This window comes from Amblyomma maculatum, unplaced genomic scaffold (assembly GCF_055883805.1).
Source record: "Amblyomma maculatum isolate TAMU_Amacu unplaced genomic scaffold, ASM5588380v1 scaffold_19, whole genome shotgun sequence".
Taxonomy (NCBI): Eukaryota; Metazoa; Arthropoda; class Arachnida; order Ixodida; family Ixodidae; genus Amblyomma; species Amblyomma maculatum.
This window is the reverse complement of record NW_028146744.1, coordinates 10,222,780-10,250,189: the sequence shown is the minus strand read 5'-3', so window position 1 is coordinate 10,250,189 and position 27,410 is coordinate 10,222,780. Positions and strand designations below refer to the sequence as shown.

Below are 27,410 nucleotides of genomic sequence, written 5' to 3'. Positions count from 1 at the left end.
AGGCAGATGACTCCACAGGCTGAGAATATTTAGTCAGCCATTTCCTTTCCTGTCCTGTGTACGTACCCTCTCACTATTTTGTAATGTTGGTAATTTCCTACACCTAGAATAAAGCAGCTTGTGCTTTGCCCTGTGAACCATTTAACATTTCCTAATCTAGACTTGCGCAGCACGTGTGCCAATGCTTTTTTGTGGATAGTGCACCAATCAAGCCAGTAGAAGACTTTACTGCCAAATAGTGTCATACGCTTGAGCTTATTGAAGGCACTGTGCAGCTGAAAAAAGCCATTTAGCAATCGCCATTCCTTGCAACTTTCAGGCTCCAGGGTGTTTCCGAAATGCAAATTTATTGAAGAACCCTGGCTAGTTTTGTTCAAGCTTGGTTGGGGGGCTAGAGTGCATCATTTTAAATGATGCACGTTAGCCAGCTGGCAAACTTGCACTGCAATAATTTGCACAATGCTAACGAATTAGGAACAGCCCAACAGCTTGAGTAAGCTTGAAGCATGCAATAAAAATGGATTCTTCACAGTTAAGCAAGGTGCGAAACTTTTGATTATCGGTTTTCAGATGGGCATCTTATGCACAACAGCTGTGCAGGAAACATGGATTTCATGTTTGGCAAAAGGAATTTTGGCTTTGTACACATCTTTGAATGAAGCTGAGCATTGGGGTTTTCAAAATGCATCATTTCATTTTTTGCATGTGCAGCTTTGTGGCCAAGCTTAACCTTAGCTTTGGAAACAGGTGCCGGCTTTGTCACTGCAGCCTCCTTGCAGGTTGTGCACAAATGTTGCTTGTTTGCAAGGCAAAATCTTGTAGAAAATGTTTCTGCACCTGAACTTAAGCCTACAGGTACACCAGCTGGGAAAACTTTCCATGCCGTGGATCAGCCATGTTCACTTGTACCCTGCTGCGGTGGCTCAGTGATAAGAGAGCTTGATTGCTGATCCCAAAGATACAGGTTTACTCTCAGCTGATGGAGGCGAAAGGCGGCTTTGTACTTTGCGATGTCAGTGCACATAAAAGCCCCAGGTGGTCAGAATTTTCTGGAGCTGTCCACTACAGCATCCCTTATAGCCAATAGACATTAAACCCCATAAACCAAACAGAACACTTGTCAACTGTAAACTTCCATGAGGAGAAAACAATCTATGCAGCTCAAAAGCAGGCCCTGTGGCTGCAGACAGTTCACCAAAATGTACATGCGAAATTAATTGCAAAATAAAGTACAATCCCTTTGTGCACGTTACACAAGGCATTGCAATCCAAGGCAAGCACAGATGGTGGAGGTAGGTGCTGCGTATGCCTAGTTATCAAAAGGCAGTATTTCTGTGCATATCGGCAAAGTATATGGGGTTTTATTTCCAGGCTGTAGGAGGGCCACAATTTTAGCCTCTTGGGAACCTTTATTGTGCACTACTAATACTGCTGCATATCATATGGGCATTTTCGCATATTGCCTCTATTGAAGCTGCATCACTTTTCTAGGTAAAAGTGAATATTCTAGTGTCTCATTGCAGGTCTGCAATAATCATTGTAAAAATGTTGAGAATCTTTCAGACGACTGTGTACAAACTTGACTAACTACACATAACTTTCCGCATCCACAAAACCATATGCTGGCTTAGTCCTTGCAGTATTGCCAGTGACAAGTGGCACTTGTCCAACCTGCTCTTACATTGCTTGCACTGCCAGTGAAAAAGGAATAGATTTGGTAAATACATTGATTGCATTTTCAACTCTACAGAGCCATAGTTATCCATGGAAAAAAAAGGCGCATTTCAGTCTTTAGCACACATTTTTGGCATGACAAAAGTCATTTTATGATAGTGCCACACACAAAGAGTGCCGGTGGCGGTGATGCCTCAACAAAAAAGAGCTCTTTCGTAAAGAGTTCAGGCAGCAGCTTCGCTGACAATCTAGTATTTGTACCTGACAGTTACTCTGACCCCGTTTGCGATGTGCATAAAGTGGTAAAAGAAGAAGAAAAAAAAGAAAAGATGGCGAAGTGACAGCATGCTTTACTAATGAAGGAAACTTTTTAGAATTAGAATGGTATGAAAAACATTACAACTAAACTTGGCGATGTTAGTATGTTTTTTGGGAGTTAACCCGTGCTATGGTCTTTCCAGTTGTGATGTATGGATGCGAGAGTTGTACTGTGAAAAAGGCTGACCGCCGAAGAATTGACGCGTTTGAATTGTGGTGCTGGCGAAGACTCTTAGGAGTTCCTTGGACTGCCAGAAGATCAAATCAGTCGATATTGTCGACCATAAACCCTGACTGCTCATTGGAGGGTCAAATTCTAAAGTTAAAGCTCAGCTACTTTGGTCATCTGATGAGAAGAGAGGAGTCGCTGGAGAAAGATTTGATGTTGGGAAAGGTTGAGGGTCGCCGGAGAAGGGGTAGGCAGCGAACGCGATGGTTAGATGGCATTCTCGAGGCATTGCAGATGAAGCTATGTGATGTTAAGAAGATAGTGAGAGACCGGAAAGCGTGGCGTGACATGGTCCATAGGGTCACGAAGAGTCGGACACGACTGAACGCCTGAACTGACTGACTTGGTGGTTACAGGGTTAACGTGCAGCTAACTTCATATGATTAGCATCAATTAAATGCTGTGTATCTTGGGGACCATCATTAACAATGTCATTAAACATACAAAATACGTAGGCACCTTTTATTCAGATAGCATTTGTATACAAAATCAAAAGCACCATGGCAATGTCAGAAGCAGCTTAGGCATATAAGCACAGCCTATTTTGAACATGATGTGGAACAGGTTCCTTAGCCCTCATATTTTTCAGTCTGCTAACAAACAGATGTGCATTTGCAAAACCCTGCATGGTATGCAGATGAGCCATTCCTGCCACTAACAAAATGAGCCACTTCACAGATTTCCATATGGTCCTTCCAGGCTTTGAACTCTGCAAAAAGAAAGATTTTCCAAGTTGTCAAAAGTGAGTCTCAAAAAAAGACAGCAAGAAACAGAACTCTTGTAGACTGGAAAATACAAAATACAAAAAAAAAAAAAAATACAGGTACTGCCAACACCAGCGGATTGCACAAGTAAACTGCGCATGTTGACATCAATTTTTGGAAGCAGATTTCAGAGGCTAGGCTACACTGCCATGCAGTCAGCCATAACTACTGCTGGATGAATGTCAACATATCCAAAATGAGCTAGATAACTTCTTATCAAGTGGTCCTTTGTGTGCCTTCATAGAGGCTCTGACAGGGCTTAAACATGGAAAATAGACTTGTCCTCCGCACTCATTGGTTCTTTACGATGCCTGTCACTGGAAAGGCCTAAAGCTTTTCCTATTGGTTCATTGACTTGAACGAGAACATCTTTGGTGTAACTCCGCCTGGTTGGGTACTTGAAACAAAAGTTTAAGAAACACCATCACCAACCAAATTTTTTATTAGAACCCGACGTTTCAGGTCCAACTCAGTCCCTTCCTCAGGGGCGACTAAAGTTCGAGGCCCGCAGTAGCAGGCACACGTGGCGATGTCCAATTGTGTAGCAGAGCCAGGGTAGCGTCCCCGGATTCTTGTTCACTGCTGCAGCTGTCAGCCGGATGAACCGAAAAAAGACGTGACGTCTTTTGAAAGGATTGGTCTCCACATCAAGTATGTTCACCTCGTCAAAGGCGATTTTGTGGTCGGCGCATTCGCAGTGCTCGGCGAGGGGGGTTGCTTTTCGAGTTCAATTGCCGGGCGTCGTTTTTGTGCTGCAATATGCGCAGACAGAGATTTTTTGTTTCGCCGATATACGAGGCAGAGCACGAGATTTTATAAGTAACGCCTGGTTATTTTTCTCTGGGAATATGGTCTTTTGGTTGCGGCAGAAAACGGCAGACTGTTGAGGTAGGTTTGTGCGACACACAGACGTGTTTGCGCAGGATGCGTGCAAACGCCTCACTGGTGCCCGCCACATATGGGAGCACAATGCGAGGGCGCTTCGTCGTTTGCGTGCTGACCGACCCTCTTGTCCTGCTAGCTCGACGGTGGGAAGCACATTGGAATAAAGGCGCGTGTATAGCCATTCTTCTTCAGATCGGCTATGCATAGGCCGCTGCCTACTACTGCAGGCCTCAAACTTTAGTCGCCCCTGAGGAAGGAACCGAGTTGGTCGCGAAACGTTGGGTTTTAATAAATAATGTGGTTGGTAATAGTGTTTCTTAAACTAGTGGTTCATCACACCGATTAACAAGCTAATGGCAGAAGGAGCACAGGTAACTTCTTCAAGAGCCTACATATGCTCTTTGCAACCATGTGTTCTTATTCCATCATTTACTATCAGCCAAAAAGAACTCAGTACTCTGACAGCATTATCTGCACACTGGATTCACTTTCAGAGTTTATTTCGTTGCAACAAGGTGCCAATCACGACATAGGCACTGGTCATCGAACAACAGAATGCCCAGTGCTGAGTTTAAAGGCAACAAAGAAACAGAGGTAAACCTGCCAAGTACAATGATCAAGAACAATGTAGAAGCAGTGTTGTGTTGTGGCAATTATTCGAGGTAAATCTCTGTGCATCATCATTGTACAACAAAAAAGAGTAAAAGCTGCGTCCAGGTGGCATAAAGCGTGAAAAAAAAAAAAAAAAAACAAAGCTTTGCGGTATGACTTCCCCCTCAAAGAAGCATCGGCCCAATGCTCTACATTGAATAGAAAGGTAGGCAAAAATAAACATCAAGCAAAATATAAACACAGTGCCCATCAGTTATAATAGGGCTTTAGGCACACAACATACAATTTTTGGACATGTATCGCCCCTGGGGTCCTGTCAGCAGCATCTGGGGACAATTCCATAGCCCATTTCATCTAGATGAGTGAACTTGATTTGCGGAAACAGCAGCATAAAATTTATGGTTTTCATTAAATCCACGATGGTGATTCAGCATCCAAACCTAGAGTCGGTCTGCTGGCTCGTAATTTTCATTGTCATTGTAGGTTACGTTAGGCATTGGTGCCTTGCTGGCTTTTTATGCGCAGCTGGGCGAGTCGTCGGGCTGCTTCTGCACGCTGAAGGTAGGCAGTGACACTGAGGCTGTCCTTTTCCGTTACATGTGGCATCAGCATGACATTGAGCGCTGTATTAAGGCAAAAGCCTTTAAAGGGAAACTGCACCGGTTGTAGATTTTGATGAGTTTCAAGGAATCAAATGATTACAGGTTCCAGGTTAAGCATGCAAGATATCTTCGCGCTAGCATTTCAAACAATGGCGCAAATAGCAATTTAAACCGCTTCAGCTATCAAGCTTCTCCTCACCACACAGCGACGCATGGGGTGCACATGATGACATCATTGACGGCACCGGTATGTTTCCCGCATAGAATGGCTTGGTTGGAAGAAGTAAAAACAAGGCTACCAAAATTGAAGGCCCAGAAACATTGTTTGATGGCATTAAAAAAGGCACCGCATGATGTGGGCGAAGGTAACGAAAAGAAAAAATATTACCGTCCGTGATATCAAGCTTCTACGCAGTCCTTCAGTGCTGTGAGGAGAAGCTCGAATTGTAATCGTTGATTACTTCATCAGTTTTAAAGATAGCACACAAACACTTTGCAAGCATTACCGACAGCTTATGGAGAGTCAAATTCTTTAATGTCGCAGAATTCTCAAAAAGTGATGCAGCTGCGCTTTAATGGCTCATACTGTCTGCGTTCGTTCAGTCACAATATAGCTTTCAATCAAATGACATCACCTGAAACCGAAACTAATGTCATCGGAAAGATAAAAATCCTGCATCCACCGGGAATCGAACCTGCATCCCTCGCATCGCCAGCCTAAGCTTTAACCAACTGCGCCACGCCCGGGATCGTGAACTGCACATAAATCTTTTCTACAGTGATTTGGTTTGGTTTGCGGGGTTTAACATCCCAAACAGACTCAGGCTATGATAGGTGCCGTAGTGGAGGACTCCGGAAATTTCGACCACCGGGGGTCTTTACCGTGCACTGACATCGCATAGAACACAGGCGCCTTGCTTTCGTCTCCATCGAAAAGCGGCCGCCGAAGCCCGGTTACGATCCCGCATTCTTGGGAACAGTAGTCGAGCGCCGTAACCACTGCGCCACCCCGGCGGGCCCTTGTCTATCGTGAGGATGAGTTAAAACACATTATAATTCTCCTTGTCTGCATGATGCTGATGCGGCCACTCTCCTTTGTAGTGAGGGATCACAGAGTTCTTCATTAGGCCAATAAATAAAGGAGTAGAGAAAGAACAAAAACTATACCAACTGCTGTGCATTGGCCAAAAGTCAAGAAAAAAGAAAAGAAGAAAAAGAAGGGGTCAGTCCTTCAACAATCTTCTCGTTTACGCCACCAGTCAAGGCGGTGCTTTGTCACCTCTACTGCCCTACCCAGGGTGTGCTCTTTGGGTGGTGACATCGACTGCAGACCAAGTGCTGTCGAAGGAGTCTCCATCAGTGCTGATGTCGCAGTTGTAGGGGGGGAGGGCCACAGTTTCGGGCACTCGATCACAACATGCTGTATGGTTTTATCGGCTGCGTCGCACTTGGACCACTTGTGCGCAGAAAACCACTCCGTGCCTCGCAGAGTAACCCGCTGCCGTCCGCTGTCTCGTGTGTTGTCATAGATGTTCTCATTATCGATCGTGTGTTTTGTGCTGGAGTCCACCGCCAGGGATGACATTGCCCGTGCTTCGCTGTGCCATCTCTTCATTTCTGCTTCTCAAACCTGGTTATGGATCTGCTCTCTCCACGCAAGCTGGAATATCTCCAACAGGCCGGCTTATGGAATTCCGTACTCCTCTGCCAACCTTCGCGTTCAAAGCATCCATCTGGTGTTGGAGCACTTGAGTACGATGTACTTGTATGCCTCGCTGGACCATCTATGGCAAAGTGCTCAGCCGGCGCTGCAAGGCAAGCTTGGCGGTAGTAATGTTCTCTTCTGTGCTTGGGTGTCCGCTCGTGGATGAGAGCGGCTTCCAAGAAGGTACTCAGCAGACGGTGCCGTTCAAGATAGCACAACAGGCGTGTATTTGATTGCCTTGGACATAATACAACACACACACAAAAGACTAACTGTTACGCAGTACGCCGCAACGTACTAGTAGTACCGCGCACGGTACACTCACGGCTCGCAAGCCGTTAAAAATCGGGCCAGGCGCGCACGACTGCCCGTAAAATATGCGGAGCCCTCGGGCGACCGCGGGAGCTTCAAACCAAGCGACTGCTCACAGACGCGGCTCCGTTCTAACTCGAGTTGCCTCCCCGCCAGAGCGTAGCCCCCCGACGTGCAGCGCTCCCTCTCTCTGTTTTACGAGCCGTGTCACTCGCGTACGCTTTACTTTCACGCGGCAGACAGCCGAGATCATCGCCTCTCCCCGCGGGGGTATTGCCCGCCGTTAGCAATGTTTAGTCTGGCTGTTTCTTCCGAGAAGTTCCGCTCTTTGCAGACACATGCGAAACCGGAGAGCGATGCATTCCTACCGTCCCGGTTCTCTGTCTCCGGAGAAACACGGCTGTTGTATATGGGCTTCAAGTGGGCGCATCGGGGCCCGCCCGGTGGAGGAGAATCTCCCATTGCCGAGGTGCCGACATCACTACAGCGGTTGTCTCACATGCGACGATAGTAGCGCTGACAATGACGCTGCAATTAGTGATATGACAATGACGACATTAGCAATGATAACGGTGCATTTAGTTGATAATGATAATGAGAGCAAACGTGATGCACCGTGTGCACCAGCAACGCTCAGCCTTTCGCACTTCTGCAGTGTAGATTCCACAGTGCTCTCGGAATTTTCGGGCTCCCTGCCATACACAAGGTGGAATGGAGTTGACCTGCTTCTCCGCTTCTAGCCGGCAGCAACAGCGTGGTGGGCTACTGTGCTGACATTAAAACGAGAAACTAGTTACATCGGCTTAACTTTCAGGCCGACTGACTGCTAATGCATGCAAGGAGGACAATGCCACGGACAACGAGAAGTGGGTTTTTTACACGACGGATATTATGATGTGCTTCTCGCTTTCTACAACGATAATTAGTCTGAAGAAGCCTTTGGCCCTTTGCTTCGGCGTTGCGAGTCAGGTAGTCAGTTGCTAGTATTATCCACTTGTTGCTAGATTTCAATGTCGGGAAATGACCTAGTAAGTCCATGCCGATCTGTTGGAATGGCCTCGCAAGTGATTGGTTTGGTTGTATATCCTGCAGTCTTGTTAGCAGTGTTCGGTGTCGTCAGCAGTCGCAGCAACTCCTGACATAGTGCGTGACATTAGCAGATAGACGAGACCAATATGGGCCCATGTTATTTAACCTGAATGCGACTGAGAGTAAAATAAAGTTAAGACGCCCAGCTGTGGGCTCATCATGAGGGGCCTGTAGGATTTCATCGAGAATGCCCACAGGGACAAGTAAGTAGGCGGTCAGGGTGCGAACGCCATTATAAAGCGCAAGGGAGGCTAGTCCACGTTTGAACACTCTAAGCAGCAAGGATGACTTTCCTTCAAGGTAGTCGAAGTCTGAGTGCTGAACTTGCATGAAATAGGCCCCAAAATAGCATCGTTATTGTCTTCTTCCAGCACTTTTGGACAGGGGCTCGTGAAAAGCAGTACCATGTGTGCGTGGCCAAAATAGGTGTTTAGAGCAGCTCTTGGAGCAAGCAAATATGCTTTTTGGAGCAGCTAAATGGAGCAGAAAGCAGGACAGACGTTCTGAAACAGCTATGGAGCAGAAATGTTAATGTTTTATAGCAGAAATATCGACTTTTTGAAGAAACTTCAGAGCATGTGGTCAATTAAATCTCCAATAAGTCATAAAGGCCTTTCTACCCTTCTTGGCAGCAGAAATTGTGCTGCTTACAAACAGGCCCGCTGTGTTCTGAAGACGTTTTACTGCGGACTGACTGTAAACAACATGTCACCAGCGTGCAGTTTAAAGGCCCATTCACGATTAAGGATTGCAAAGGGTGTGCGATTAAGGAACCGCTCAGATTGACCGATGTTCACACTTGCAAAGGCAACCCGTGGGTCGCTTTCCCAAATTGGCCTCGTTCAGAACGAGACTTGTCGACCTTGACTGCTCACCAAAACAGAAGCCGGATGTAAACCGAACTTCGATTCATATCAACTGTGTTGCTGATTGGTGGCCGATTTAAGACCAGGAAGGAAATGTTGGACATGTGCCTTTTTATATATGGGAGCGCTTGTTGCTAAACAAGCTAACTCTCAAAACATAAAAATAATGTGCTTCAAATTGTATGCTTAAATAATACAGCATGAGCACATCTATTTTGGCTTTCTCGACAATCTCTAGACGAAGCCCAAAACAAGTCCAAGGATCGCTAAGGTTGCACACTATAGTGAAGGCTTGCCAAAGTAAAAATAATATGCGAATGAAATATTTTTGCTGAAGAAAGAAAAAGGCTCTTAGTGACCACAATCCACGGCATGCATGCAAGAGTGCCGCAGTCACTATGAATAGCAGAAAACATGGGGATGATATCGTGCGACGTCAGCGCCCAAGGTTGCCAAACCATAAAGCTGCTTTCGCTATTAATAATAAAAATTCATTTTAAACTATCTACTGCACTGAAATCTCAAATTCGAGGATTTATAATCAACGTGAACGGAGTGAAATGCAATAATCAGTTTATGCTCAAATTTTAGCTGTCATGCCCTTTAAGTGAATATAGTTCAAGCATATGGTACCAACATAAGAAACACTACAGAATTATATGAAAATGTCACTGAAATACACTGAACTACGAGCACGTGAATGAATTAAGCTGCTAAATTTGAAAATACACAAGATGCGGGCAGAGTCATTAAATAGAGCCCTAGAACATAATTTTTTCCATCTCCTCACCTTCAAGTGCATTATCTGCTCTGGTTTAGAGCTCTGCTCTTAGTTTAGTGACGTCACATAAAAACAGAACCTCATCTGGAAGAGTAATTTTTTTGTCATGGGCAGAATATCCAGGCTCGGGAACCTCTGGGCTTTTCAAAAACATAGCAAAATTATGAATGCTGCTTGTCTTAATCTCAATTATTGAAATGAAATAAATAATTTAAAAAAAATCGAATTTTCCAGCGTGTTTACGAGCTTTGCAAGCTCTGCAGACGTATAAAGAAGACCTCGGTGGTCAAAATTTGAGATGAATTCGTTTTCTTTTTCGCACACATAATTTGCTCAAAATTAGATACAGAATAAGTACTGCATTTTGATTTGTGTCAGAACTTTCGAGCCACATATCTTGCAATATACCGGGTGCGCGAGGCATTTGAGGATGCAATGTTGGCTTCAGGCAGAGAATATCTCCAGCAGATATATATTTTCACCAAACTTTAGGAGATATTTCTCTTACTGTTTATTTTCACATTACTCAATGAATGCGCCACTTGCAGCAATAACCAATTCAATTCGGCTTCGGAAATGGCTGCATGCACGGATCAGGTGGTTCTTAGAGGTACTGCCCATTGAGTTCGCAGTGGCGACCTTCAGAGCTTTTTGTATTATGTGGCCTTTTGTCCGCTTCTCTCTCAACGATGCCGAGTGGATTCAAATCTGGACAACTAGGAGGCCACAAGTTGGGAGTGATGTGGTTATAGGGGAGAAAACCTGGGCCAGGGGGCGCTGCGCCGCTCTGTGCGTCAGCGCCCTCCATGGAGACCCCGTCAAAATCTACGCGCAGCCCGGCCGCGTCGTCTGCTAGCCGCCGCATAGAAAAGCATGTTGTCGTCTGCTCCGCGCTGCTCTCCAGCACGTGTTTGCGCGCGCGCGCTCGGTTGTTTCTCTCCTCCTCCGGCCGCATTGTGGCCACCGTCGCGCTCTAACAATGAGGGGGGGAAGAAAAAAGAAAGAAAAGAACTAGAAGGAAAATAATGACGGCGCACTTTTTTCGCGAAGCTTGTGTGGAAAAGTAATGGGATGGTTGTGGGCCTTTCTTTTTTCTTTTTTTTTGGGGGGGGGGGGGGGGGGGATTTCTCGTACCATTCGTGTGTCGTACTTCTCTAACTGGCGGTGCTGAAGCAGCCATCGTGGAACCGGGTCGGCTTCAAGAAACAGATATTCGTCATTAATGCGATCACTTTACGTCAATCATCCTATCCTCATACGCGATCCTGCTTCGGGAGCTCAAAACTGTGCGTTCGCTATAGGAGATAACTGAACTAGGAATTGCGCAGCGTAACAGTGGAATTAAGAAGACAAAGATTTCCGTGGAGAGATGTCCCCGTCTGCATGGAAAGTCGTCAGACATTTCCTCGCTGTTCGTCTCGTGGAGAGGAAACTGCCGCAAAAATGGCATGCCTCGGCTTCTGGGGAATGACCCAGGTCGTTAAGAAACCCCTCATCGTTAACGGTAGCTAGGTCATTGATTTCGGATGGCAGCGCTGCAGCAGTGAACTTCCCCTGGCCGGTGTCGGCAGGAACCAAAGGGTAAGGCGGCATGCTTTGTGCCTTTGTAGGGAACGCATCCTAAACGCGCCGAAAACAGGCCCCACGGCGCCGGCAGCACTGCCTAAAACGTTTGTCCCAAAAGAGCTGAATAGGCCCCTTTCAAGTGACCAGTTACAAAGGGAAAGGAAGGAGCACTCGAAGGCTGGACCCTTCACTCTGTGAACATGGACAGAGGCATCAAGAGGTGCCGCCTCAAGTCCTTCAAGATACCTGTCGTTTGCCTCCGGCCTCCAAGCAGCGAATTCGCTTTCTTTTTTTTTTTTATGTATGTCTGAGCCTGCCAACAAGCGCTCTTTGAAAACAATGTCTGGCGATCAATTAATCATAATTTCTTGCTTTCAAAAGCACCCATAAAAAACATGCCTCCAGCCAGCCTCTATGTCAGCCGGGGCACAGAAAGAAGCAAAATTAAGAAATCCCACTGGCAAAGAGCGCCGGCTTTGCGCGCGAGAACGCGCCACCAACCCCCCTCGTCCTCACTCTCCTTCTCCCGCTCCGCGTGCACGCGCGGCTGAATGTAGCACGCGCTCCCGAGCGAGCGGGCTGCGCAGACTCCGCAGACAGCCACGCGCAGCGCGGGCGCGGATGCGCGTAGGTTTTGTAGTTCCTCTCCGCTCCGCTGTAAACCGAGCGCTGGCGTCGCGGAGCAAACTCCAGCTTTGGTTCCCTATTGGAAGTTGTTGGCCAGCCACTCGTGGGTGACGCAGGCGGTGTGGGCGAGAGCCGAATGTTGCTGAAAGACACGAGTTTTTTTTTTTTCAAAACAGTATCAGTCCAGGCCTTCACAACGGTGGCAAGCACCTCTGCGTACTCGGCAGCATTAACGCGGAGTCCTTCTGCAAAACAGTGCGGCAGCATGACATCACCCTTGTTGCTGACGGCTACTGACACCATCACAGACAGAATTTTTGTGTGCAATGCTGTCAGCACCTCATTAGCGCTTCCGTAAAGCCATCTTTCATTATGGCAATTAGCTTTTTGGTCTTGATCGAAGTTCTTTTTATCTGAAAGAAAAAAAAGCATTCCAGGCTCTTCAGCTTGCCTAGCAAGCGCTTGGACCAGAGCAGACTATTCTTCCGAGCTTTACCAGAAAAAAATTGCGCCCGCCTCATGACACAGAAATGGTACCTCACGTCCTCGTGCACAGCAAGCCTGACAGCTGACTCTGCGACATCGAGCTCCTTTGCAATGGCCCGCATTGACTTCTCTGGGTTGTCACTCACGATGACTAGCAGCCTCTGAAGAAAATTAGGTGTTCTGACGACGTCTGACCACTGAGTGTGCTTTTTCCTTTTCGCCACAGATGCCACGTCACCGTCACAGCACATCAGTTCTGTTCGCACCTTGTTAACGAAAGACTTTGCTACATTCAGAAAGTTGGCAATTTCCAAGTCGCTGTGGCGCGCGGCCAGTGCGATGAGGACTGCATGGTGTTTCATTTCCTGCGTCAACTTGTACGCTTCCATTATTCAACAAACTGCGCAGTATAAATGATAAGGGGTCAACTAACAAGAAGCCGCATGCCTAGATACATATGCTGAGCCTGCTGGTGTCTATGGCGATAAGGAGTAGTAACCTCAAATGCCTCATGCACCCAGTGTATAACTGTGCCTAGTGACGGGCAATCAAAGTAGCTTCAACGTCCTCGAGCCTTCCCTCGTGAAGCAAGTGGTCAAATTCATCATTCGCAAAGAACACGCAGTGAGCAAAAAAAAAAAGAGAAATTACAGGTTCTCAATTTGTGTTTGAAGTTTTCAGGTGCAAGAAAAAGTAAGCTTGCAGCGATGGTATACTGGCTCCTAATCACAAAAACACCACTTTCGCTGAAAACAAAACTCTTATAAGGTAGAAAAAAGAGAACAGAAATGCAGGCATTGCAGAAATACAGAAATCGCAAATGCATGCACAATGACATGCAAGGGATCCCGGAGGCTGCCTAACATGTATTATTGTTGCATGTTTGAATTGTTAACTTTTGTTTCAAAAATGGCAAAAAGACAGGCTAAATATTGGAAGCCAAAAAAAAAATTTGCGCTTGGCAGTGCCACAGGCAGTCAGTTTCGTTTTGGTATGTTTTGGTTCTTTGAAGTCACAGCTATGCATTTGGCATGCCCACATGGTTTCATTTTTAATATACATGCTTTGGTTTACAAGTGCGGAGCAGCAGTTTTCCTCTGATGAAGTTCATGCCTCAGTAAGCGCTTCTCTATTGAAAAATCTGGTATGAAATGCACACAGGATTACCATACGTTGTAACTTACTGGGCAGAATAAACCTGCACTGACCCGAGTGGAGCTGGGAAAGAAAAGAAAGGCTGGAAAAAGTAAGATTTAAAATGGCATGGGTGCTTAAGGAAAAAAAAAAAAAAAAGCGACAAAAAATAAATAAATAAATAAAAAAAACCAGCCTCGAACGGGATTTAATCCTAAGTCCTTTGGAGTTTTAACTGAATGTCTTAGCCATTGCGCCACACGAACAGCTGAGACCTCTCGCATTACATTACTTGTGTAGTGCAATTGCATTTTTTACACATATTTTTCACTCACCGCTAAACAATTGCATCCCAAGTGTGCTGAATGCTTTTGCTGGCTGTTGATAGTGTCACCGATGTCTCATATCTATGATAAGCATAGGAGTCTGCCAAACTATCTCGTAATATTTCTATTTCTGTATTTTCTGCTGTCCCAGCGTGCATGCACAGACCTTACTGGCACATCAGTTTGCCATCTGCAGGGCAGCGACGCTAGAGTACACCACATAAGGTATTTTTCCCAAGTCTAAATCCCTTGGAAGGAAAAAAGACCTCTGCAACTTCAAATCGAAATATCTGGGCAATAAATGTTTCTTGCTGCCGGACAAGCGACAAAAAAGTCACGAAACACTGCACTATTGGATTCTGGCAACAAAAAATATTCTGATGGGTCCCATACTGCAGAAAATCTGGCATCCATGAAAAATTATGGGCATGTATCTGGCAAGTGGCAGGAAGGTGACGCAGCACTGCAATGACTGTCCGTCAGGTTGTGTGACATCACAAGGCCACATGACATGACCAAGTCAGCAGGTGCTGCTACACAGGGTGCTTTTCATGGTATCAAGTTAAAAAGGAAAACAAAGAGAACATCGCTTGGAGCAATTACGCGCCACTATTTGTCTCTTGCAGGTGTATCCGTGACAAAGGTTTGTGCATGCAGGGCTACTGGAATCACTTGAGGCAAATCCTTGAAGCCTTTGTTATGAAATATTAAAAATTGTAGAGGTTCAGCTCTCTTTGAACCAAGTCAAGAGCATTAGCCATCGGCCGGTGCCGCATTTGTAGCTGCCGCTTCAGTCTTGGCTTGATTCCGCATTTGGTAAGCTCAGCAATAGGCTAGTCTGGCTTCTCGTTCGATGTCTTGGCAACCTGTCTGGCATGGTTGCAGTCTCTGTCACAAGCACAAGTGGATTCCTCTACACCACACTGCCTCCTTTTGTCATGCCGCCTGGTGAATTCGCCCAACACTATGCTCGCGGTCTCGACTGCACTTACCCAGAAATGTTTTAAAGCAACGAACAGAATATGGGTGCACAAAACACAGACAACAGAACATGTTGGTGCCGCTGCAAATGAAATAGCTATTAGAAATGACAGCAGTGCCTACTCTGCTGGCAGAAATCTTAAGCAAAAATTTCTCATCAATTGGCCCTAATTGGCTATACAAGGCCATGCGACATTTTCCCATGAAAATAGCAGTGACTGAAATTTTTCATACTTTCACAATCATCTTTTAGCAAATAATGACCTCCTTTTGTTTCGCACTACATGCGCCATAGTGTCAGCAAATAAATTGCAATGCTGTTTGTACAGCAAGCGACTGCAGGCAAGGGACACGTCTGGGTGATATTTTTGAGGTAGTCGTGTAATCCAGATATCACCCAAGTTTCCAGGGCAAAAAAATTATGGCATGTAATTTCTTCCTAACAAAGATTACCAAAGTACTGCCTGCTGAGAACTTATTCTCGGCAAATAATTTCAACAGTATATGGAGCAGAGCATGAATTCAGGCAGCCCGAAAACCTGGGCCGGGCTGGAAAATTGCCGTTTTTATGGGTCTGGACCTGGCTCAGGCTTGACATGCAGGCCTGGGCTTGCAGCTTGAAGTGGCGGAACCAGGCCAGGCTGGGTAAAGCTGTGTATGGCTTCTTTTGGAGATGGAATTCCAGCACTAAAATCATTCCAGTGGTTTATGAATAAACCACTACTAGTACATATGTTGACAGAGAATGAGAGAAAGCTCATTTGTAAACAGAGTTTAATCAGTGCCCATCTGTGTTTTGTCCAAGTAATTTAGTACGAACATGCCGGGCTGCATTCAATGACACAAGTGAAAAAAGTTAGAAAGAAAAGGCTCAAAACTCGATAGCGAACTGTACTACAATGGAGGTGTTATGAAGTGCTGTGACCTGTCATGCATGACACAGCCCGTTTGCATAAGCACGTCAGGCCGCGGAAAGTCAGGGGCACTTCCGTCCCGTCTAATCCGCCTTTTGCGCGAGTTTTCTGCGCATGCGCGAAGTCGTAGCGGCGACCGATGGAAACACATTGAGTGGCGTCGACGGCGTTTCTCGGCGCCGCCAGTGCATGGGGGCTGGCGGCACCGGGCGGCACGGTGGCCGTCACAGGCTTGGCAAAGCGATGCCAACCACATCTGCCGCGTACGGTTGCCACTCTCTAAGCGCGCCAAGATGCAAGACGCGGTTTTTCAGGTTTCCTTCGCCGAGCCGCGGCCAACAACGACGTGAAGCTACAATTAGGGCCACCAAGTGTCAAGATGCGAATGGCCGACCTTAGCAACCGACTGCGTACTCTCGACTGTGCGAAAAACACTTCGTTACAGGTATGTATGCATCTAAGGGAAATGTGCATAATGAAAAGTATCTACCGGAGTTTGCACCAAGCCTGTAACCCACCAGTGATAGCCGCAATGAGCATTTGTTCGGCGCGTCTGATGGCGATGTATTTTGTCGTTTGTTTTCTTTATGTGCGAAGGGGCCGGGTAGCGCATATATCAGGTGGCTGTGTGCGCTAGACCGTAATATTTAGCATGTTTTATCGCGACTGCCGCCTGACTAAAAAGAAAAGAAAAATTGGGCGTTTGTTGTGATGCACCGCCGTTCGCGAGCCGAGTGGTTGAGCTGGTCATGAGGCTCGCGAACGGCAGTGCATTAAAACGCCGTGTTTTTTTTCTTGTTAGGCAGTCACGATAAAACATGCTAAATATTACGGCCTAGCGCACAGAGCCGCCTGTGATATCTAAGCTACCTAGCCCTTTCGCACATAAAGAAAAGAAAGGACAAAATACATCACCTTCAGGCCCCGGCGCAACTAAAGCAATCACGCACCGAAAAAATCCTCATTGCAGCTATCCCTGGTGCGCTACAGCCCGGGCGAAAATTCCAGTAGGTACTTTTCATTATGCATATTTTGTTTAGATGCATACATACCTGTAGTATCTGTGTTTTTGCCGCTCGGCGCATATGACGCACTTGACACTCTTGCACAACGCACAGTATTTTTTTTTTTTAAATTAAAGGCTCGCCTTCGTGCACGCCAAAGCATCCAGATTTTGTTCCTTTGGTGTACGCAATCAGATGCACTTCGTTAGGGAGCTTGATAATCGTCGTCTACGTCCAACCGTTTGCAACGGCAAGGAAACCACCCGGCACAATAAATGAGTCTCCTGGAGGGTTCATGCTCGTTCACTTGCAGAGTGGATCCCTCTGGACGTAGAACAGGGTTGGTTCCTGACCGAGATGCGCATCCGATATGTAGGAGATTCACATGTGTCACCAAGTTGTTGATTCTGCAGAAATCGTGGCGGAGGCAGAAATGAACGTTGGAGATCCTTTCACAACAGAATGACCATTCTCTGCGCACCGAGAACCTTTTCACCACTGCGATCACATCTGTTCTGACTCCTGAGGCCAGAAACTGGCTACAGCTCTGAATCATCCATTGCCAGAAACATGCAGCGCGTTTCCTGCAGGTGTGCATTCCGGCCGGGACAATGCCCTTTTCACGGGGTGTGTATATGTGCCCCTCTGCCGATCTTCGTGGATGAAATCCTATAGCTGCACGGTTGTAGATGACGCGAGGAGGAAGCGACGCCCATTGCACCATGCCGGCGCCGCGGTGACCGCATTGTGCTCGGTAACTCAAGACACCCCGCGCATATGCGCCGCTCAAAGTCACAGGAGACGATTCCACCTAGCTCTGCAGCATCAACAAACCCCTGGCTGCTTTGCCCTTTGAGATCCCTCTCTCTCTCTCTCTGCCCCCACCCTCTCCTGTCTGCCGAAAACCTGCACGCTGAGAGCGTCTCATTCTGTCACGTCGAACACGGCCCGCACTACACGCTCTTACAATACGAAGATAGTATATGTGTACGTGCGTTATGAGTGGATTGTGAAAACGCTCTACCTTCCCCCATACTGCGTGAACATGATATGCTGCAATCACTGTCACTACTTTTCGCTCCGAGGCCAAAAAAGGGGGGAAGCTTTCGCTTTCTACCAGCGTTGGCGTGGCCATTTCGTATGGTGCGCTTTCGCGTCGTCTGCTACACTGCCGCTCAATGTGTTTCCCGCCCGCTCCCGCATGATGGCGCCACATCCTCGCGCAAAAGGCGGATTCTCCCAAGCGGGGGCGAAAGGAGGAAAGAAAAAGCTGGGAGGAGGACTTCTCCCTCGCGCCTAAATTTTCCCCTCGCACTGACGGCGCCGCCGACTGCGCTGCGTGGCTTGCTTCGTCCTCGCGTGAACCGCTGCAGCCGTTACGACTCCGCTCGTTTTGAATGCGAGCGAGTTGCGATTTTTCGTCGCGGTTCTTTTACTCTGTGCATCTCATTCCTGCTGGCTCTTCGCCCCTTCGTGAGACGAGAGACTTGTCTGCGTGCACCTCCAGTTCCGTGGACCCATCTCGTCTGCTGATTGTGCTGGCCATTACAGTCGGCGATATCCGCTGTGTTTCGTGTTGTTGAACTTGTTACCTTCATGTACTGTGGAGAGACGTGCGTTTCGAAGAAGACGGTTCTTCCAGGAAGGGTAGTGTAAATTTTTAATCATGCACAGTGACATGTGATTACTTGCATCAAATACCAAACTAGGTAACTAGAACGCAGGTATTTGCTCATGTTTCTACATTGCTTTGATGGTATGGAATGCGTAGAATGAATATGTGCATCATTTATTTAATTTCATATCAACTGTACACATGCTGGCAGAAGCAGTGCCGGCAAACTGGGTTCTTTTGTAGTGATAAAGCAAGCGTGCAAGATTACAATGTTAGCGCAGAACACAGAACACTACTGTAAACTGTTAGCTATGTAAAGTGCGTGTGTCTGAGGGATACCTTGTCGCATCTTTTAATTTTCTGTTTCACGTGCAGTTAATAAAAAAGAGAAACGATATCTGCTGTTCTCTGTGCTATTTCTTGCTGCGGTCGGGTAAGCTTGCTCGCGAGCGCCTGCGCCCTCGAGAGCGCTATGCTTGTGGTTTTTCTTTCCATCACACTGTTCCTGCCGCGAGCCGGTCGCGCCGCGGCAGAACGATGATGCGGTAGAAAATCCACGGGCGCACGTGAGCGCGCGACCCGCGCTGCTTGAAGCAACCTACTCACACCCCCTTCAGCGCACCGTTTTTTTGGACCAGTCTGCTACACGGCCTCCCCCGTCAAGTCCATTTTTTACGCGCCCCCTCCCGCTATAATCCTATAATGGGGAGTTTGGCGCTAGCGTCTGTAATTCGTGGCCGCTGGGAGGTATAGGGAGTTTCACACCCCTGAGCACGTGCCTACTGGAGTACTCAACACCATCAGCTTAGGATTTCTCAGCAATCAGTGAGCAAGAGGGTAGCTTCTAACCTTTGTGTTACCGCTAACGGCTGGACATTTGAAGCCTCATAACAGCCCCTGGACAAGGACCTTCAATTGACTGCTCGGCAGGCAGCCATCTGTTCATAAAAATTCTGACTGTCTGCTTTGCCCCCCCCCCTTCCCCCCCAAAAGAATGTCTCTACGCTACAATAAATGCTGTAGGATAAGAGCTTATTGCTTTAGGAATCTTTACGTATTGAATAACATATACATGCACAATGAACAGACACTACCGCTTTTTGTCTCCACAGAGATGTGGTAATGTGGCAGTGATTTCTTCAATGAATATGTAAATTTCGTTTTTTTTCTGCCCTTGCCCACACATGTTCCTGGGGCAAAGTTGCCAGGGGCAGTCTTTTTGTAGGTGATTAAGCAAAGAACTTGCACCAAGAGCCAATTGTTTATAAGGAGTCATAGTTAAAATGTCCGTAATCCATACCTTTTAAATGTACATTGTGCTAGATAGCTTTACATAAAATGTCTGATCAAAATATTCTTCACCAAGCCTTTGCTTCTGTCGGTGCTTTAACTGTGCCCTTCTCTACCAAGAATATTTTACAAGGTTTGTCTCTCATCTTGATTTATTGTTATGTGCTAGTTGAGCAATTTTTAAGGCGTCTGCTCAGACTTACTTTGCAGGTTTGGCTCGGGCCGTCGTGGAAGCGCAGGCCGGATCCGGGACATGTAATCATTGCCGATGGGCTTGGAACCATGGGCCCGGGATGGTCTTCAAACGTGGGCCAGGGAAGGGGCTGGAAAATCCAACCCGTGCAGGGCTCTAGTAAGGAGTGTAAGAAACTAAAGGTACAGGAAAAAAAACACACACACATAAGGGGAGTTCAGTAGCGAGTTCATTACTTTGCAGCACCGCTACGTGGTCTCCGTGCTACAATGGAGTTGTCTAAACGGTATTTACGTTATCATTTCTGTTGCCTCAACAGAGCTTATCCTTTTGTCGTACCCGACGCAAACTAGGTAAAATTTCATCAAGGGTATGCAGGATATCATCCATATAGCTGCCGCTTTTGGCTGTAAAAGGTTCAGTGCTAGTTTCGAGCTTTTGGTGCTCAATATGTATCACTAGTTTCAAGCTAGTGATGCTCGAGCGATATCATAGGCAAGTATTTCACCCGGATGTGATCAAAACGAACAGCGTATGGAGAAGCTGGGCCAAGAACGAAAAAAGCATAAAATGAGCTTCGTCGCCCTAAGCAGCTAATCACTGACGAGTGCCGTGAGTATCTGGTTGAGAGAAGACAAAGCATCAAGCGCCAGTTAGCAGCATCATAAGACAGTGCAGTGCTCGCCTTCAACCGTGCTAAATTGGCGCGTGCTGTAAGTGCATACCTTGGCACAAATCCCTGCAGTATGTGACAAATAAGAACGGTAAGCGGACAGCATATAACCACGAACATTGTACGCAAATGGGGCAGCTAAAATTTGAACATGGCGGCACCTTCATTGGCATGCTTTGTCTACAACTAAACAAATCTTTTCACAGACCGGGCACTAACCTTTCTGTACCGAAGCCGCAGCAGATGTGCCAGGGTTGTTCATGGCGCGCACACCAGTCAGTTCGATCGCACCTGTCCGTCCCTCGTTTACTACAACAAAAGCCACGGCACCAAACCGCCGCCGCGGCACCGGCGGCAACCCCAGGCAGGGCGGTTGGCGGGCGATGAGCGGTGGCTCGCCGGCACGCCGTGCCCCCAACTAGGGACAATCCGACCTAGGGATTGCTAGGGATTCAGGGCGGCTGTCCAGCAAAAATCCAGGCAACACTGGCATTATTCATGGCGGACGCGTCACAGGGGGCGCGCAGGGAGAATGTAGCGATCATGAGCCCTGTATACATGGACTCGACAGAGTCGGGTCGAGTAAGCCTGTCGAGTAAAAAACCAGTTGTCGGGTTCATGAATACGCAGTCGGGTCGAGTAAAATAGCCGCGGAGCGGGTCGCGTTAACTCGCTTGCAGGGGGTAGGTTAACTCGCTTGACTCGCTTGTCTAAAAGCATGTAGACGCTGTCGAGTCAGCGAGTCGAGTTATGGCGAACTCTGGGATTAAAAAGCAACCGGAGTGGCGATGAGCGTCAGCGAAGTTGAATGCTTTTTAGCCCTCATCAATGATAAAAAAGAATAATCGAAGCTCTCAATAGTAAAAGGAAACGGAATCAAATACGAGTAAGAAACTTGCACAATAACTACAAATCTCGACGCTACGCGCCGCTGCGATACTTACTCGCTAGAAAGCGAGTTCGTGTAGACACCAATCGGGTCGAGTAATGGTGACTTCACTTACTCGACGCTTACTCGACCCGGTGCTGTCGAGTCCATGTATAGACCTTTTCAAAATTGGCCAAAGGGCGCTGCCATATTGGAGACTGGGCTGTGCTCATAACACAGGAAAAAGCTGCGGATTCTCCCCCCCCCATACCTGGTTCTCAGCCCAGTCAAACCAGTTTCTCCAAGGGTCGTGAAAAGGTCTATACAGGGCGCTAGGGGACACGAGCCCCGATGGTAACCGGAGGGAAGAGGGGACACAGGGGTCGAGACAGCAGGGACTGGATACCACTGACAGGGAAGAGACAGGAGCCGGCAGCAAGAGGGTATGGGTGGTAGGGAGCTCTAATGTCACGAGAATTAAAAAGGCAGTCTTAAAGACAGTGAAGTTTACTGAGAAAGTATAAGTGGAAAGCAGGCCGGGCGAGTGTTTTGGGCAGGTAGTGGAGAGGACAAGGGATATGCTGTGGGAAAATAGAGAAGGAGACAATCTGGTAGTCATCCATGCCGGAGTAAACGACGTGCTAAAGAACAGGGGACAAAACCTAGGCAGGCAGATAAGAACAGGGGTGGCGAAGCTACGGGCTACAGCTGAGAATGTGCACATAGTGCTGTGCACAGTGCCGGCAGTCAAGGGACAGGGCCCGTATGTAGCACACCAAGTACTGAGGGCTAATGAGATGATCTGGGAGGTAGGGAAGGCCCTCAGGTGCGATGTCATGGATGTGAACAGGGTGATACATGGGGATAGGAACATTTGGGGATATACATTTCGAAGCCGTGCGGCGTCATCCCAGAGGTTGAATGTAGCTACCCTTTCGTAGTGCTGCAACCAGTCGTCGACGTCTTCATAGGTGTCCCCGTGAAAGGTCTTTGGGACGCGGGGGTTTTGCAACGTCACGTAGGTGGGGGTCGCGCCAGGCATTGCGACGACGTCGTGGCTACTGGTAGTCATGCCCGAGGGGGAAAACTCAGGTGGTAGGCCTCGTTGCCTGCGGCTAGTGCGGTGAACGGGCGTCTCCTCGAATATATGACCAGCACTCCTGCTTAGCGTAGGGGTACGGGACATCAGACCTGACCTCCACCAGATTTGTCACGGTGTTGGCGACTGGGGCTAGATTAACAGAGCCGGTACAGGTAGAATCACACGGTCCAAGGTTTAGATACGTCCCGCGAGTCCGGAGCCGATTCACTTCAACGTCGTCTTTCACTCTGAGCGCCCCCTGGCAATATGTTGGATTACATTAACACCATGAAGCATGATGTGACAGGGAGATTTAAGATAAGCTGTTCTATTGTACATACAGATATCATGGGTGCAAGGTAATCTGCTGGTGTAGGTAAAAACGTCCCCGGAAAATTCGGTGCCAGAAAAACCGTACCTGGATGAAAGGGCCCCTTATGAAGCAACTCCTAGGAGAAAACATCCTCAAGGACGAATTTTGCCCATAGAATATAACCTTCCAAATTTCACTTCGCAAAAAAATGAACCTTTTGTTGCATTCTGCGCTGACGTTAATAACTGTTGATAGTAGATGTAAGCATTGTATAGTATCTGGGTCCTGTGATTGCCTAATTAGTAGCCTTGAGTAACCGCCCACAGTAGAAAGCGTTACTGAAACACCCTTACAGATCTTTCAGTGATGAGGGTCAACCGTTCTGGTGTCCACGGTACGAAATTCTAGCTGCACTACCAGTAGTGCTTTACTAGGGAAATCAGGATGACCACCCTGAAACGCCCTTCCCCGCTTCTGCCACCAAAGCCGGTGGTCAGCGCGCAACAAGACAAAGACGAGGCTACTGGTCAGCACCAGATCATGCCACGATAATGTAGTGCAGGTCAAGCCATAAAACACTACGCTACCACTACTCGTTGCCATAATCTTTGTTGTTGCAATAATGTATGCTGATATGGGGCGCATCCGCACTGATTATTGCAACTCGACATGTATAATCATAGTCTACGCCTTTATAGCACAATGAGCTGCTGCAGCATGTGGAACGAGAAAACACGCAGAGAAACATACACAAAAAATTCAAATCAGGTTCAAGCTAAAATCACAAAAGGAGATGCAAGGTCAAATAAGCAAACAGGGGCGACACTAGTGTCCTCTTGCTAATTCATCATGTAAAGGCTCGCTTGCGGCCGTTTTTCACACTATGTTAGGCAAAACACCCATTTTCCGAGCATTTAATCCCAGAGAAGCCAATCTCCAGGGCAGGCGAAAGACTGAGATTACGATACGTTACTTTGATTGCACTCGTTTGGGGATATGTTCCCCTATTTCGCAAAAAAAAAAAAAAAAGGACTTTCTTTCCGGGGGCGTTTGTTCCGGGAACATTTATTCCGGGAACCTTCTTTCCGAGGACGTTTTTACCGGAACCAGAGAATCTGCACACCCCTCTCTCGGTACCCGACTACAAATCTCATCTGCTGCTGAGAACTGAATGGGTCGCGGGGCCTTAAGCTTGGATCACCTGCATTTTGGCTTGGTCAATGAAACAGAAAAACGGAATTCAAACGGGAAATAGTAGTATCATTAAAGTCTGAAACTCTCCGCGATACCTTGGTTGGGTGATTTGTCGTTTACCTACTGGCTCAGCGCAATAGATCAAAGACCACAAATGCTGAGTGCCACAATGGTTGGGGAGCTTTAGATTGCGGTATTAGTACGACGTATGCCTATAATTGTCGCAACACTCTTAGGCGTACCGCTTTCCATTGCTCTCAATACGAGGTTGTCTAGATGGTCGCATTCGGGCCATTTCATCCGCTACAATGGTAATATACTGTTTCGCTGTAATGCGTAGCCCAACTAGATGCTGGACGTTCATGTCCGCATAGCCTCCAGCGTTAAGTAACATAGAGACAGCAGAGCCAATGCACACTTGTTACTGAAACATCAATGCTCGACGTCAATGGTCTTGCCTGACGTTTGATATTAATGACCGTGTGCTGAAAATTGAAGCCTTCACATCACGCGAAACATTTACAGTCAACTGCTCACTTTCCACTATTTCTTAAACAGCCTCTGGTACATAACGTTGAAGTAAAAACAGCATTCGTCCGCCTTCCCACGCACCAGACTACAGCTGCCCTGCCGTGCCTTGAAATCAGCCAAGGCCGGTAACGAACAATTGTGTGGTTATAACACACAGTGCATGAGTTGCTATTACATAGAGTTTAATTACCTTTAGCAAGGCTGACGTCTTCACAACTCTTTGCGATGTTTTCATTAATCTTTCCTTCATGTTTTGATACGTAACGCAAGCAGCACGGACGCGGCCATTTTACTAAGCGCTGTTGAGACTCCTAGCGGCGAACGCAAGCACATTACGAAAAAGAAAACCTTATCTAATTTAGTTGTGCGCTTTAAATGCTTTTCAAAACGCACACCAATATTTCATTAATAAGAACTTTTCAGTGCCCCCAGCATGGAATAACGTGCAGACGAAATGCCGTGCATCTATATATGTACGCATTGAAAAAGAGGCCTAAGCTGCCGAGTTTGTATATTAACTCTATGCTAATCTGCGTACTCTAGTCGTGCATTAATATTAACTACAACAGGTGTATTACTCTTACATGTACCGAATAATGAATACTGAACTTCTATATCTTCTGGTTTCGATTTTAAAAAGCCTGTTAGCAACTGCAAAAAAAAAAAAAAATTATTTCTGTGCAGGTTATGCAAGCATACGGAACTCTATGATAAAATTCAATAACAATTTCAAATTATTTAGTACGCGTTCGTTAAACCTCAAGCAATAAAAAAACTACGCACCGTTCTAAAGAAAGCACACGCTGTTCAAGATGAGCCCGCGCGGCGTGCCCATGGCGTGCCTATGTCGTCTAAGCACAACTTTTCAAACTTACCGCTTGTCGTGAGTGGTATATATGCTTAAAAGTTAACCGATACTTCTTGATAAACGGCGATGTTGTCAATATGAGCAGCTTCACGGCATTGCAAGAAACACAGCGCAGTGAAGCCGTCATCCTGCGGTACACTCGCTGACCGACATTTGCAGCCCTCATTGTCCTGACCACACCGGGAAGCGTATTGCCATACCATATCCCATAGGCGCACTGGAACAGACGACGCTTTCAGCGAGTTAAACGGCGATTGTTGCTGAAAGATCTCTGTGAACGCAACCTAAAGGTAACATACACTCACTGTAAAGGGCGATTGTTGCTGAAAGATGTCAGTGAACGCAACCTAAAGGTAACATACACTCACTGAGGCATGAAATGATTGTGGGAAAGGTAATTGCTTAGTGTAACTGTTGTCATACCGATTGTTACTTAAAGGTGTCTATAAACGCAACCTAAAGGTAACCTACGCTCACTGAAGGCAGAATATAATTACAGTGAAGACAATTGAAAAAAAAATATTCAGAAAAAACAATAAAACACAGGAGTCGAACGCATGTTTAAGTGGCATCAGTGAAGAGATGCGTGGTGTTAATCAATTGCGCCACCAAAACGACGGGAACGGTGGGCTTTAAATATGTTCTTATTTGTTTAGACAATATATCCACTATTTGTCGCTTGGTGGCGCTGCTCAGAGGAATCACGCGCCAGAGCGTCGTCTGCTCGAGTGCTCCTACGGGACGGACGGACGGACGGACGGACGGACGGACGGACGGACGGACGGACGGACGGACGGACGGACGGACGGACGGACGGACGGACGGACGGACGGACGGACGGACGGACGGACGGACGGACGGACGGACGGACGGACGGACGGACGGACGGACGGACGGACGGACGGACGGACGGACGGACGGACGGACGGACGGACGGACGGACGGACGGACGGACGGACGGACGGACGGACGGACGGACGGACGGACGGACGGACGGACGGACGGACGGACGGACGGACGGACGGACGGACGGACGGACGGACGGACGGACGGACGGACGGACGGACGGACGGACGGACGGACGGACGGACGGACGGACGGACGGACGGACGGACGGACGGACGGACGGACGGACGGACGGACGGACGGACGGACGGACGGACGGACGGACGGACGGACGGACGGACGGACGGACGCGGACGGACGGACGGACGGACGGACGGACGGACGGACGGACGCGGACGGACGGACGGACGGACGGACGGACGGACGCGGACGGACGGACGGACGGACGGACGGACGGACGGACGGACGGACGGACGGACGGACGGGTGGGTGGATGGGTGGATGGATGGATGGATGGATGGATGGGTGGATGGGTGGGTGGATGGGTGGATGGGTGGGTGGATGGGTGGATGGGTGGGTGGATGGGTGGGTGGATGGGTGGTTGGTTGGTTCGTAGGAAGGGAAAGGTGCAGTATCTGTCACACTTGCTCTGTGGACACCTGAACCGCGCCGTAAGGGAGGGGATGAAGGTGGATAATTCTGTACTGTTTGCTGCCAATTACATCAAGCAATTGTACATAATTTGCATATTTCATTTAGTCAAATGTATCAAGTATTGAGAAAATGACAATACTGATAATGCTGATATCGCATTAGGAAAGGAATAGGAAAGTATAGCAGGGCGAAATCTGTATATTGGAACCGGATTCTGGTAGGTCATTTTACCCGATCCTATCTCATAAACTGCTCCAATATAAAAGTATTTTTTCCACTGTATATGCAGTTGCTGTGCAGCCACTATAGATAACTCCCAGCAATTTCACATGTGGCTCACCTACACCCTGGTTTTACAATGTCAGCATGACTGCTGAGCTTTCGACCCAGTCAAATGCTTTTGCGTAAT

General features: G+C 47.5%; 1 protein-coding gene across 3 annotated transcripts in view; it reads right to left on the bottom strand.

The window, feature by feature from the left end:
* Window positions 1-2,669: 2,669 nt before the first annotated feature.
* The window catches only part of LOC146171668 (uncharacterized), a 56,830-nt gene continuing 32,089 nt past the window's right edge, over window positions 2,670-27,410 (bottom strand). Inside the window, exons 1-3 of one of the 3 annotated variants that reach the window (XR_014702831.1) lie at window positions 24,824-24,932; window positions 19,984-20,103; window positions 2,914-2,930 (exon numbers count right to left, since the gene is read on the bottom strand). Coding sequence is in view for 1 of the 3 variants with exons in the window: in XM_084586432.1 (XP_084442558.1) it covers window positions 2,742-2,930; window positions 19,984-20,103 (309 nt within the window). In the remaining 2 variants the exon portion in view is untranslated. Of the gene's footprint in view, window positions 2,931-19,983; window positions 20,104-24,823; window positions 24,933-27,410 lie in introns of those variants that run through there. The other 2 variants (XM_084586432.1, XR_014702830.1) reach the window with 2 other exon arrangements.